This window comes from Arvicola amphibius, chromosome 12 (genome assembly GCF_903992535.2).
Source record: "Arvicola amphibius chromosome 12, mArvAmp1.2, whole genome shotgun sequence".
In the NCBI taxonomy this organism is placed as follows: domain Eukaryota; kingdom Metazoa; phylum Chordata; class Mammalia; order Rodentia; family Cricetidae; genus Arvicola; species Arvicola amphibius.
Genome location: NC_052058.2, coordinates 121,109,618 through 121,122,947, shown reverse-complemented (window position 1 = coordinate 121,122,947; position 13,330 = coordinate 121,109,618). Strand labels below are relative to the sequence as shown.

Here is a 13,330-nt window from a genome sequence, read left to right as displayed (position 1 = left end):
ACAACATGTATGTCTTCCTTTTTTTCATTTTTATTTCTTTAAAATTACTTTATTTTTTCTGCTGCTTAGCTCTTTTCTCCACGTGTACAGTTCATAATCCCATTAAGGGGATGGCGCCAGCCACAGCAGGCAATCCTTCACACCTCAATTTATGGACTCAAAATAACACCCGAAGTATGCATGCCCAGAGGCCCATCTTCCATGTGATTCTAGATTCTGTCAAGTTGACGACACTAACGGTCACACCCTGCCTGTCTTAAAAAAAGAAAAAAAAAGACACTCTCCCTCCCCTCACCAAAAAAGGTAAACAGAGGTGGGGATGTACCTCGGGGTGGAATGCCTGTCTAGCACACTAGGCAGGGTGTTCAATGCCCAGTACTTCTCAGAGCACCTACTGAACCAAAGTGTAGCGATGAGGGTGGCGGGCCGCTTCCCACCACCCAGCTAGCTTTACCCGAAATAATTACACGGAAACTGTATTCTTTTAAACACTGCCTGCCACATTACTTCTAGCCTCTTACTGGCTAACTCTCAGATCTTGCTTTAACCCATATTTAGTAAGCTGTGTAGCACCACGAGGTGGTGCCTTACCGGGAAAGATCTTAACCTGCGTCTGTCTCAGAGAGGAGAGTCATGGCAACTGCCTCACTGCCTTCTTCTTCCCAGCATTCTGTTCTGTCTACTCCGCCTACCTAATTTTCTGTCCTATAAAAGGGCCAAGGCAGTTTCTTTATTAACCAATGAAAGTAACACATAGACAGATGACCCTTCTCCATCACCAAAGGTCCGAGTGTCCACATGGAATGGGCAGACACTAAGGATTGTCATCGATTTTATTAAATGTATTTTCCTTTTACAAACACCAAAGTCCCTGGCCTACTTCAGCAGCAGTTTTCGATTTTGTCTGTATGTACAAGCCCTGGACAGACAGAAGGAAAAGGAGGAGGTTAAAATGGGCCAGGTGGGTACGCCTGTGATCATGGCACTTGGGAGGCTGAGACAAGGGGACTGTGCTGAGAATCAGGCTAGCCTTGGGTACAGTGAGACCATATCTCAAAAAACCTAAAACCTGAGGATGCAAGTTGGCCCAGAAGGTAAAGCAAGCTGCCAATAAGTCTGCCAGTCTGAGTTTTATCCCCAGGACCCAGATGAGTGACAATGAGAACAGACTCTAGAGAGTTGTCCTCTGACCTCCACATGCCTGTCCTGGCATGCGTGTGTGTACACAACAGACGACAGACAGACAGACACACAAAACGATAGGTAGGTCTAGATAGCTAGATGGCAGGATGGAACTGAAACACACACACCAGGGGCTCAACCAGAATCATTGCTAGTTTCTGGTCAGGACTGGGAGAATGTGGAATCATGGGAACCAGGAGTAAAGATGGACAGGATGGACAGAAGGAGACATAACAGAAGGACAGATCAGAGCACCATGATTCAACAGCATCCCGCCAAGCTGTCTCCCACTTCTCAATACCCAGCTCTTGCCCAAGTGGCCTTATTTGGGAAACAGTCTTTACAGGCATAATTAAGACAAGCTGACATCATCCCGAGTTTAAGTTGGGGCTGTATCCAAACACTGGCATCATTATATGAGAAAGGTAACGCCTCACTGTGTCTCAGGGAGAAAATAAAAAGCCTACCCGATGGATGGAAACTTAGATGTCACTGGCTGGGCCCAAATGACATGAGGCTGGAGATGGGACTCAGTGAGTAAAGTGCTTGGGCACTGAAAGCCTGGAGCCCACCTCCAGCACCAACTAAGCGAGGCATGGTAGTAACCCAGAGAGTTGGGGGCAGGTCATTTTCAGCTACACTGTGATTTTAAGACTAGCCTGGGCTACATGAGACCCTGCCCCCAAGATCCAAATAGAACAAAACAGAGAGTAAGATGAAAGCCTGGCGTCCTTTGGTTTTCATTCATCTCCGCTGCTTCCCTGCCTACCCGTCCACATAGGGCTAATCTCAGGGATTATCTCCCTAGAACCTGCTCAGACCCTGTCTCTCCCACTTACACACTGGGTCACAAGGGCTGGGGAGATGGTTCAGCAGTTAAGAGCACTGACCACTCTTCCAGAGGAAGAGCACTCTTCCTGAGTTCAATTCCCAGCACCCACCTGGCAGTTCACAAATTGAAGACACAAATCTACTGCCAGCTGTTTAGTGTCCCATCCCAGCTCATCCCAGAGGTCTATATGGTGCACACACTCTATACACATCAAAATCAAAGTCAAAATATCAGCCCAAATCCAGGCGCACACCTTTAATCTCAGTACTTGGGAGGCAGAGGCAGGCGGATCTCTGTGAGTTTGAGGCCAGCCTGGTCTACAAAGTGAGTTCCAAGACAGCCAGGGCTGTTACACAGAGAAACTCTGTCTCCAAAAATTGAAGAAAAAAATAGATTCTCCCTGGATGAGCTGACACTGAGCAGCGGTGATCTCGTGGGAAAGGATATCCTCACACAGAAGCAGGCCTGAGGTTAACTATCACACTCTGGCAGGACTGTCCGCCTGCTCGTGGTGCCCACCACGACTCCAGGCCCTCTGCGGTTTGAATGCAAATCTCGAGTCACCAAACTGCAGCTGTGATGCTTTAATCTCATTTTCCCAGCATGGCCATCTTCCCTCCTACCCACCAGGGACTTCTGTTCCCTTCCCTTGGAGGGAAGTGGTTAACCCAGTCATTTGGAATCTTACATGAAGTCAGAAGCAAAGCTTGGCTGGAAGACACAAACTCAGGAATGTCCAGGGTTGCCAGCTGAGAGACAGGCGTGGAATATAGTAATCCACACCTGCCAACTCATGACAGGGCGTCTGGCCTGCACATTCAAAGCGTTACATGTTTTACGTTTATTTACTCATTTATTTTTTTTGTGTGTTTGATCGTGGCTGCTATGGCATGCATGTGGAAGTCAGAGGACATGTGGGAGCCAACCTGGGTTATCAGGCAATTGGCTTTATCCACTGAGCGATCTGGACAGCCCCAGATAATGACTTCAAGTGGAAGGAATTGAACATAGGCCTCAGACATGCTGCTCAAATATTCTACCACTGAGCCACACCCAGCTCCTCACTGGGGGATTCTAGGCAGCTGCTCTACCTCTGAGTCACACTCCCCAGCACTGCAAAGAATAATTTTCTGTAGCTCTAAGCAATCTCACAAATAGAGGTGCCCTCCTGTGTGCCCCGGCTATGTAGCATGAGCTGTTAAATTTCATTATTAATGCCAGAGTAATACTTGCCATCCCAGCACTAAGAAGTCTGAGGCAGAAGATGAGTTCCAAGTTAGCCTGGGGTACTTGAGACCCTGTCTCAAAATATTAACAGCTGGACATGGTGACACATGGCTTTATTCCCAGCACTGGAGAGAGGCAGGCGGATCTCTGTGAGTTGGAGGCCAGTCTGGTCTACCGAGCAAACTCCAGGGCAGCCTCATTTACATAGTGAGATATTGTCTTAAAACGTTTAACAGATGGGCACTTCGGTGACAATGCTGATGAAGAATATTTGTTCACAACCCAGCTGGGACAAACTGGCTTTGAACAATACATTCACCTTTTAAAAAATTTTTCAGACAAAGTCTCATTATGTATCTCTGGCTGGTCTGGAACTCTGTAGACCAGGCTGGCAAACTCACAGAGATCCTCCTGCCTCTGCCTCCCGCGTGCTGCATCACCACTTCCCAGCTCCAGCCTCCTTTTAATGGAAGAAGGGACTCATAAAGAGAGGAAATAAAACTGGAGAACTTCAGTCGCTTGTGACTTAGGGGTGAGGGATATAGAAAATGAGGGGTACAGGGAGAAAGGTGGGAAGAGAGAGAAAATACAGGAACGAGAGGGACAGAAGAGCTGAGGTGATGGTTCGGGGGTTCAGAGTACTTACTGCTCTTACAGAGAACCCAAGTTTGGTTCTCAGTGCCTACACAGTAGCTCACAACTACCTCAACTCTAGCTAACAGGAATCCTAGACACCTGCCGGTCTCCATGGCTTCCCATACATACATACAAATATATGCATAATTAAAAATAATATCTCGCTGGTAGTAGTGATGCATGCCTTTAATCCCGGCACTCAGGAGGCAGAAACTTGCAGGTACACCACAGCCACGTGGTGATACACAGCTTAAAAGAAATGGGTTAATTTGGCTGGGCGGTGGTGGCACACATCTTTAATCCCAGCACTTGGGAGGCAGAGACAGGTGGATCTCTGTGAGGTCGAGGCCAGCCTGGTCTACAAGAGCTAGTTCCAGGACAGGTTCCAAAGCTACAGAGAAATCCTGTCTCGAAAAACAAAAACAAAAAAACAAAAAAAGAAATGGGCTAATTTAATATGTAAGAATTAGTTAATAAGAAGATTGAGTTAATAAGCCAAGTAGTGTTATTAATTTCTATATGTTAATTATTATATTGTAATAATATTAATAACTATATGTTAATATAGTTTCTGTGTTATTATTCAAGTCTGGGCAGCCAGGAAATGAATGAGCGGTCTCCGCCTTCAGGAGGGGTACTGAAGGACATAGTGATGGGAGGTGGACCAAAAACAGGCCCCTTTATGCAGCCAGTTTTTCTTTCTTTCCTACTTACTCCCCTACCCCATTTCTCTTTTCCATTTTTGAGACAGGATCTCATGTAGCCCAGGCTGGCCTCACACTCAACTGTTTAGCCAAGGATGAACTTCTAATCCTCCTTCCTCCACCTCCCAAGTGTGGTGATGACAAGATTGTGACATTATACCTGATTTATCTAGTACTGGGGATCAAACCCACGCCTTCGATCATACCAGGCAATTACCAACTGAGCCACATCCCCACCTCTCCCCACACTCTGAGATAGCATCTTGTTGTGTTGCTCAGACTGGCTTTGAACTTATAGCCATCCTCCCGCTTCAAGCCTCCCAAGTGCTGAGGTCAGAGTAGAGGACCACCACACCTGGGTGGTATCCATGTTTGAGGGACTTAGAGGGTTAGGGGTGACTTACACGATCAGGATGATCACGAAGGCTAGGATAGCCAGTCCTATGGCCACCAAGTCGCCCACCAACACCATGTTCCTCAGCTTGCTGTCAGACTGGAACTTGAGAGCCATGCGGGGCTGCCCATCCACTGGCAGTTGGAAGTGGAACTCAGTGCCAACCTGACACCCTCTGTAACCTCCTCCGCCCCATCTGTTCATTTGGTTCACCACCCAGTGCTCTGAAGTACCATTTGCCATGGCAAACACTATGGCCCAGCCTGGCCCAGCCAAAATCCAGGGTGTAAGCAAACCTCACTTTTTGTTGGATATGGAAGGAGGCAAGAAGTTGGATCCCAACCCAAAAATAGAAATGGGTTGAGGTGGCTACAACTGTGATCTAAAACACTTGGGACACTGAGACAGGAGGTTCTACTCTAAGCTGAGGGCACAGTCTGGGTCTACAGTGAGACCTTGTCTCTATAAAAGGAGGAAGGAAAGAAGAGAGAGAGAGGGAGGGAGGGAGGGAGGGAGGGGTGAGAGAGAGAGAGATGAGAGAAGAGAGAGAGAGCAGAGGGAGGAGCTGATGAGCGAGGAGAGGAGATGAGAGAGAGGACGAGAGAGAGAGAGAGAGAGAGAGAGAGAGAGAGAGAAAGGAAATCTTTCCAGGACCATGTCCCACCATGATGCCATGTTCCACCTTGGTGATAAAGGACTAAACCTCTGAAATAAAAGCCAGCCCCAGTTAAATGCTTTTTTAAATTATGAGTTGCCATGGTCATGGTGTCTCTTCATAGAACACTAACAGAAGTTGGTAGCAGGGAGTGGGATATTGCTGTGACAGGTCTGACCATACAGTTTGTTGGTGGAATGTGGATGGGGCTTTGGAGTAAGAAACCAGTTGAATGCTTTAAGTGGGTTTAATGGGCTACATTAGTAGGAGTGTGGAAGACGGTGGTGCTGAGAGATTATGACAGCCTGGCTCAAGAGGTTTCAGAGGAGAATATTAAGAAGTGGCCTAGAAACTCTTCTTGTGATATTTTGGCAAAGAATGTGGTTACTGTCTGCCCTTGTCCAAAAAAAATCTGCCTGAGGTTAAATTGAAGAGTTCTGAGCTAATGGTATTGGTGAAGGAGACTTCAAGACAGCCTAGAATTAGCCATGCTACAGCGGCCACACTTCTGCAGACCTACAGTGGAAAGGAGTAGCCGAGCAAGGGGAAATATGGAAAGTACAGTTTGAGGAGAAAAGAAGTGCCAGGAAGTGGAACGGAGCTGTGCTCGTTGCTCAAGGTAAAGAACCTGATGCAAAATGGAATAAGAGGTGTTTTGAGCTCAGGGCATGCCCCGCTCATCTAAGCTGTCAATCTATGAAGCGGAATTGAAGAAAAGCTTAAGCAATGAAGAAAGCTATGGCTGATTAAAATGCATTTGAGGGGCTGGAGAGATGGCTCAGCGGTTACGATCACTGGCTGCTCTTCCAGGGGTCCTGAGTTCAATTCCCAGCAACCACATGGTGGCTCACAACCATCTGTAATGAAATTTGGTGTCCTCTTTTGGTGTGCAGGCATACATGCAGGCAGAACACTGTATACGTAATAAATAAGTAAACCTTTAAAAAAAAGAAGCGTATTTGAACGAAGAAGCCAGCTTCTAGCTCCAGCAAACAGCAGAACTGGGCAGATTCAGCCATATGGTTCTGAATTTAGAATCAAAGCAAGAAGAAAGGGGTTTGGAATCTCCCTCCATGGCTAAGGAACGCTGCTGAGGGCAGGCATGTGTCAGGGCTGTCTGTGAATGGAGGCTGTGGAAGTTTGAATGTAACTGGATCCATAAGCTCATAGGGAGGGGCGCTACTGGGGGCTGCGGTCTTGTTGAAGTAGGTGTGGTCTTATTGAAGGAAGCTGTCACTGTGGGGGTAGGCTTTGCGGTCTCTTTTGTTTAAGGTTCATTCTGTTGCTTTCTGTTCAAGATGTAGCCATCACCATGTCTTCCTGCATACCACCATGCTCCTACCATGATGATAATGGACCAAACCTCGAAACTGTGAAATGTTTTCCTTTATAAGTATTGCCGTGGTTATGGTATCTCTTCACAGCAACAGAAACCCTAAGACAGAGGCCTAGAGAGGCCGTTATGTGAAGCTGTGAAGGTCAAGCCTGGGTTGCCTTGAAGACCCCCAGAGTCAGGGGAGAGCTGCTGACAGGGAGTGGAACCAGCCCAAGATAAAGAAGTGGGTTACGGTCAACAAAGCTGAAAGGCGGGATCTGAAGGGCGTTTTGACGTCAGACATGGAGCTGCAGAGTTAGTCCAGCCTCTCCTCACTACGCCCCCTTTCCTCCCTTTTGGAACGGTGATGTGTGTTCAGCGCCACTGGGTGTTGATATGTGTGATCTGCTCTTTTACTTTCCAGGGAGTTACAGGTAAGAGATTGCCTGACTCCCAGAAGAGACTTCGGCCTTTTAAACAGTGCTGACACTATTATAGACTATGGGGACTTTTGGATTGGAGCATGCACTTTGCATTGTGACAGGACTACAGGCCAGTGGGGGGCCAGGGAGTGGTGGCTTGAATGACAATGGCCTAAATGATGACAATGGCCTAAACTCCTGAAACTATAAACAAGTCCCAATTCAATGCTTTCTGTTGTAGGGGCTGCTGTGGTCATGGTGTCTCTTCACAGCAACAGAACATGGTATATATAGGGAGATGGCTCAGTGGGTAGGAGCACCGGCTGCTCTTCTGGGGGAAGGCTTGATTCCCAGCACCCACATAGTGGCTCACAATTGTCTGTAGCTCTTAAAAATTTACATCTTTAAAATTGAATAAAATCAATATAATAATAATAGCATAAAACAGTGGGTAAAACAGAGGTAGAGGGGTGTAGATGCAGTTGGATGGAAAGGGATACTTTAGGAGGTGTCACTGAGGAGCCTCCCTGAAGCCATGGCTTTGAGACCTAGATGGAGGGAGGGGAACAGTAAGAGCATGGAGAGCAGGTACAATGTCCAGGAGGATGGACACTGTGCTCTCTGCTGTGAGGGTGCATGTGTCCGTGGGAACGATGGATCAAGTCAGTCTTCCTATGCTTTCCACGTCTGAGGATATCTGTTATAGACCGGTAGCTGAACATGTGTTACATTTGTTTATGCTGTGGAACATTTGTTTAATGATGCAAATGATTTGATTAATGATGCAAATGATTTGTTTAATGATTTGTATGTGTGCCAGAGATCAATGTCAAGTGTCTTCTTCAATTCCTCTCCACTCTGATTTTGATGTAGGGTCCCTCACTGAACCTAGTGCTTGCAAATTCATTCAGGCAGGTCAGTGAGTTTAGTCATCTCTTCAACCCTACCCGGGCTGGGTTTGCAGACTGGAGCTACTGTAGCTCAGGCTGGCCTTGAACTCCAGACCCTCCTGCCTCAACCTCCCAAGTGCTGATGGGGAGCCTTGAAATCCACCTCCAGAAGGCCAAGGACTTGAGGTCCCCGACCGCCTCTCACATAGCACCCCTGCCTTTTCCAGACCCGCAGCTTACCATAGCAGTACTTCTCCTTGATGCATCTGGGGGTGACTTTCTTGCAGTGGAAACAGTCCATGACCTCCTCCTTGAGCAAGTCTGAGCAGGGGGAAAGGGAGACGTGGAGAAAAGCAGACCCCAAGAGCAGGGAGGGAACAAGGCAGAAAGGAGATGGGGTCCCTGGGCCTCTGAAGGTTGGAAGTCACTGCCCAGCACAGCAGATGGTTTATGTGACAAATGATTCTTTTCTTCCTTTTTTTTGATTTTTTTTGAAACAGTTTTTCTCTGTGTGGCCCTGGTTGTCCTGGAATGCACTCTGTAGACCAGGCAGGTCTTGAACTCAGAGATCTGCCTGCCTCTGCCTCTTGAGTGAAGGATTAGAGGTGTGTGCCACCACTCCCAGCTCCAGAAATAATTTTTCTATCATCGAAGAATTAAATGGAATTTCCATAGGCCATGTGGCTCAATGCTCTGGTTCTGATCATAGGATATTGGGGGTGGTGCTAAGCACAGAATTCAAGGTGTTTAGTATTAGGCGGGGGCTCTACCACTGAGCCACACTTCAGTTCCTCACTGGGGGCTTCTAGGTAGAGGCTCCACCACTAAGCCATACCCCAGCCCCTCACTGGGGATCCTAGGCAGGGGCTCCACCAATGAGCCACACTTCAGTCCCTCACTGGGGGATTCTAGGCAGGGCTCCACCACTGAGCCACGCCCCAGCCCCTCATTGGGGGATTCTAGGCAGGGGCTCCACCACTGGTCTACACTACAAAGTCCACTATTTTTTTTTAAATCCTGAGACAGCATTTTGCTAAGTTACTCACGTTAGACTTGAACTTAAAATTCTCTTGCCTTAGCCACCCTCAGAGGCTTCTATGGCAGATCTGGGCCAGCCGCTCGTTTCTTCCCTTTTGTAGACACTTAACCAAACGTTTTTTTTTTTTTTTTTTTTTTTTTTTTTTTTTTTTTTTTTTTTTTTTTTTTTGTTGCGGTCATTTTCCATCTTACATATTCCTGTTGTGTGTATGCATGGAGCTTAGAAAACAACTCTTGTGAATCTGTTCTTCCATCGCGTGGGGTCTGAGGACTGAACTCAAGCGTGGTAGCAAGCACCTTTACCTCCTGAGCCATTTGGTCGGCCTCAACAGTTACTGATTTTTGCACCTGCTACTTTCCAGTCTTGGAGCCTCATCTGGCAACGGTGGGCATTGTGCCGGTTCACCTGGCTCCTCCTCTTCCTATGCAAGTGGGAAGACATTTCCCAGGATCTTTTCCACCTGGCTCCTCCTCTTCCTGTGCAAGCAGGAAGACATTTCCCAGGATCCTTTGTGGGGAGTAGCACCCACATGAGCTATAATGAATCAAAGGAAAATGAACTATGGTGGGTCATGCTAGGCACAAAACTTCCTGTGTGCTTCCCTAGTTCCTGAGGCCAGTGTAAGCCATCAGCATGGGGGCAGTGGAAGTTTGAAGAGCTACAGGACTCCGCAGGATATAACCCGGAAAGCTACAGGACTCCCCGCCGGATGTACCTGGGAGAACATTTATCATGTTGAGCCATTGAGATGTGGAATTTGTCAGTGCCACACGCCCTATGACACCCACAGCTGCAGGTGCCAGTGAGATGGGACAGCTGGTAAAGGTGCTGGCCGCCAAGACTGGTGACCTGAGCTCAATCCTAGAGACCCATAGGGAAGCTTTCTTCTGACCTCCACATGTGTGCTATGCATACACACATCCTAATAAAATAAAATGTAAAAACAAACAAAAAAGCAAGTCTTGAGGTTAATGTGGTGACTCTTGAAATGCCAGCACTGCTGAGGCTGAGGCAGAAGGATTGTCATGAGTTCCAGGTCAGCATGGGTTATAGAGTGAGAACCTGAGTCGAGAAGGGGGAGGGGGGGAGGGGGAGAAGGGAGAGGAGGGAAGGGGAGGAGGGAGGAGGAGGAGGGGGTAGGGGGAGGAGGGGGAGGAGGGGGAGACAGAAAAAGCCCAGTGGGTAAGATGCTTAGAACAGAAAAGTTGAACATGGTGGGTATCGCTTCTAATTTCAGCTCTAAGGAGACAGAGGCAGGGGATGCCGAAAGCACTGAATAACCAACCTACTCAGTGAGTTTCCTGACACTAAGAAACCTGTCTCACAGACCAAGGTGGGGGCCAAAGAGGGCTCAGAAGTTAAAGCATTTCCTAATCTTGCACAAGACCCAAGCTCAGGTCCTAGCACCTACAGGGTGGCCTGCAGGCATCTGCAGCTCCAGTTCCAGGGGACCTGATGCCCTCCTTTGGATTGCATGGGCACTGCATGGGTGCGAACATGCCTTTATAGAGCACACATGCAGATTAAAAAGATAACTGAAAACAACACGGCAGATGTGCCGGGGCTGCCACTCAAGTGTCATGACGCCTCTGGCTTCCAAAGGCGTGCATGGATGTGCACATGCTTGCACACACACACGTGGCATGTGGCGTCAGGGTTTGAGAGGAATGGGGAATAGGTGTGGGGGGCAGGAAAAGCAGGACTCACGACAAGCTTTGTGGTCGCAGGCTGGAAGAGAAAAGAACTGGTGTGAGTGGCACGGAGGCAGAGGTGGCTTCAGAAGGGAGGAAGAGAGGGAAGGGGCAGATCTGGGGAAGGAGGGGAAGGATGCTGGGAGTCACAGGGGAGGACTTTGGGAGGGTAGGGACTGTGATAGGGAGGCTGGGGAGACACCTTTTACTTCATAGGCTTTTAATGCTTGCTTTAGTTCCTTGACGGCATGTTCCCTGAGGCTCACCAGCTCTTCCAGCAGAGGACCATCTGAGGAGGGAACAGGTGCTCATCAGTGCGGAGCTCCACTTGAACCACTTGCAGAATGAGTAAACTGGCCTGCAGATATGGCTCAGGGATTAAGAGCACTGGCTGCTCTTACAAAGGACCTATGTTCAATTCCCTGTACCCACATGGTGATTCACTACCATCTCTAATTGCAGTCTCAGGGGGATCTGGTGCCCTCTTCTGACCCCCACAGGTACTGCACACATGACACAAAATACATGCAGGCAAAAACACCAATACACGTTAAATTTTAAAAAAGAAAGAAAAAAAAACCGCCCCAGATTTTAGAGATTTTCATTTTGGTTCTTTGCAAAAATAACGGTTTAATGTCACAAAAGAATCTGAATTCTGCAAGGCTCCTAATTGTTTGGGAATGAAAATATGTGCGCAGACTGTATGATTGAAAAACTGGCTGGTCCTGGTGACTCCTGGCAGGTGGAAAGAGCTGCACGGCTGGCCTTGAACTCACTCTAACTAGGGTGGAATTCTAAGTCACGATCGTCCTGCCTGAGCTTCCTGAGTTGCTAGGATGACAGGCTCGGGGTAGACTGGTGGAAAGGTTACTGCAGATGATAAATTGCTTGGAAGGCAGCTGTAGAGAGAAGGAAGGAAGAAGGATAGAGAGGCTTGGTCTGACCTTAGGTGGAACTATGTTTATTGACTGCGAGAGCGCAGATGGCCCGAATGCCTATAAGGAAGATGGGACTTCTATGCGGCAGAAATGATTTCCGTAGTCTGCAAAAGAAGCTGGAAATTGTAGTCTCGACAAACTCTCCATTTATAAAAACCGTAGTGTCTGAGAAGCGTAAGAAAACAGAAATGTGTGGCCGATCACGTCTTGTGATGGGCATCGTGGAGATGGGAGTGTCCCGCATACATCTTCCACTCGGTGGGACTCTGGTCACCTGGCCTCTCTGAGCCTCAGCTTTTCTCCCTCTCCGAAACGGGAATCTCAAACGTCTGCCTCACAGTAAAGGACACAGGCTTTTGTTAGCTACCCTGGGGAGCCGTGTAGGAGCGCGGAAAGGGAGCCCAGGAGGTGGCTGAAGGGTCCCCTACCTGTCAGAGAGTTGGCCTTTATGTGCTGGGTCTGGTTTGTGAAGGAGGTCACCATGTTCTCCAGGTTATCCACACCTGCAGACCAGAAGGGAGGCGCGTCACATCAGGAGGTCCACCCCTGCCCCGGCCTCTCCCCCACGCACCCAAGCACACACCCACTTTCCCCACGAATGCCTTCGTGGCGTAGTCCCTGAAGAAAGACCCCTCCATGCCCAGCAGCAGAGCCTGCGCGCGCGCCTGCAGCTCTTCCAGGTGGAAGCGCTTGGGAATGATGGCCACGTGCAGCTGGCTGAGCGCACCTTGCACCAACTGGTCGCATTGCAGGCAGCCCCAGCCCCCGGGGCTGCTCAGGCTGCACAGAAGCGCCAGGGCCAAGGCCAGAGGCATGGTGGGGGCTTTGTGACATCACAGGGGAGGTCCCAGAATGCTCTCAAGATGTATCCAGAACTCTGGAATTCAGTCACTTAACACACTTGTTGAGCATCTGCCGGATGCTGCTTCGTCCCCAAGAACCTAAGACAGAAGCATCCAGTCCTCCTGTCATTTAAATTCACTAATTTAACAGATTTTCTTTCCTTCTTTTTTCTTCACTTTTCTTTCTTTATCCTCCTTCTCTCTTAAAAATATTTAAAATTTTGAGGCCAGGTGTGGTGACACACACCTTTAATCCCACCACTATGAAGGCAGAGGCAGGCGGATCTCTGTGAGTTCTAGGTCAGCCTGGTCTACATTGTGAGTTCTAGAACAGCCACGGCTACATAGTGAGACCTTGTCATATTCGTGTGTGTGTGTGTTTGAGAATTTCATATAAGCATGCAATGTATTTTGATCATATTCATTCCCGACCCCCAGTCCAGGCCCACCCTCACCGTTTCTCCTTTTCTTCCTTTCTCCAGTCTTCCCCATCTCTCTCCTCTATTTTTCTTCTAAGATTGTGTTGTGTGATGTTTTACTCCTCTGACTCTTTTGGCTTTGGC

The 13,330-nt window shown here is 48.3% G+C and overlaps 1 protein-coding gene across 2 annotated transcripts; it reads right to left on the bottom strand.

Moving 5' to 3' along the window:
• Positions 1 to 876: 876 nt before the first annotated feature.
• On the bottom strand, positions 877 to 12,740 carry Izumo2 (IZUMO family member 2). Of its 2 annotated transcripts, XM_038314340.1 has the most exons (7): positions 12,509 to 12,740; positions 12,354 to 12,428; positions 11,190 to 11,276; positions 11,004 to 11,024; positions 8,498 to 8,578; positions 4,986 to 5,109; positions 877 to 919 (listed from the first exon to the last, which is right to left on the bottom strand). In XM_038314340.1, exons 1-7 carry the CDS (start codon positions 12,738 to 12,740, stop codon positions 877 to 879), a joined length of 663 nt encoding a protein of 220 aa, XP_038170268.1. The 2 variants fall into 2 exon arrangements, with proteins under 2 accessions (XP_038170268.1, XP_038170269.1); XM_038314341.1 differs by lacking the exon at positions 8,498 to 8,578.
• Between the last annotated feature and the right edge of the window lie 590 nt (positions 12,741 to 13,330).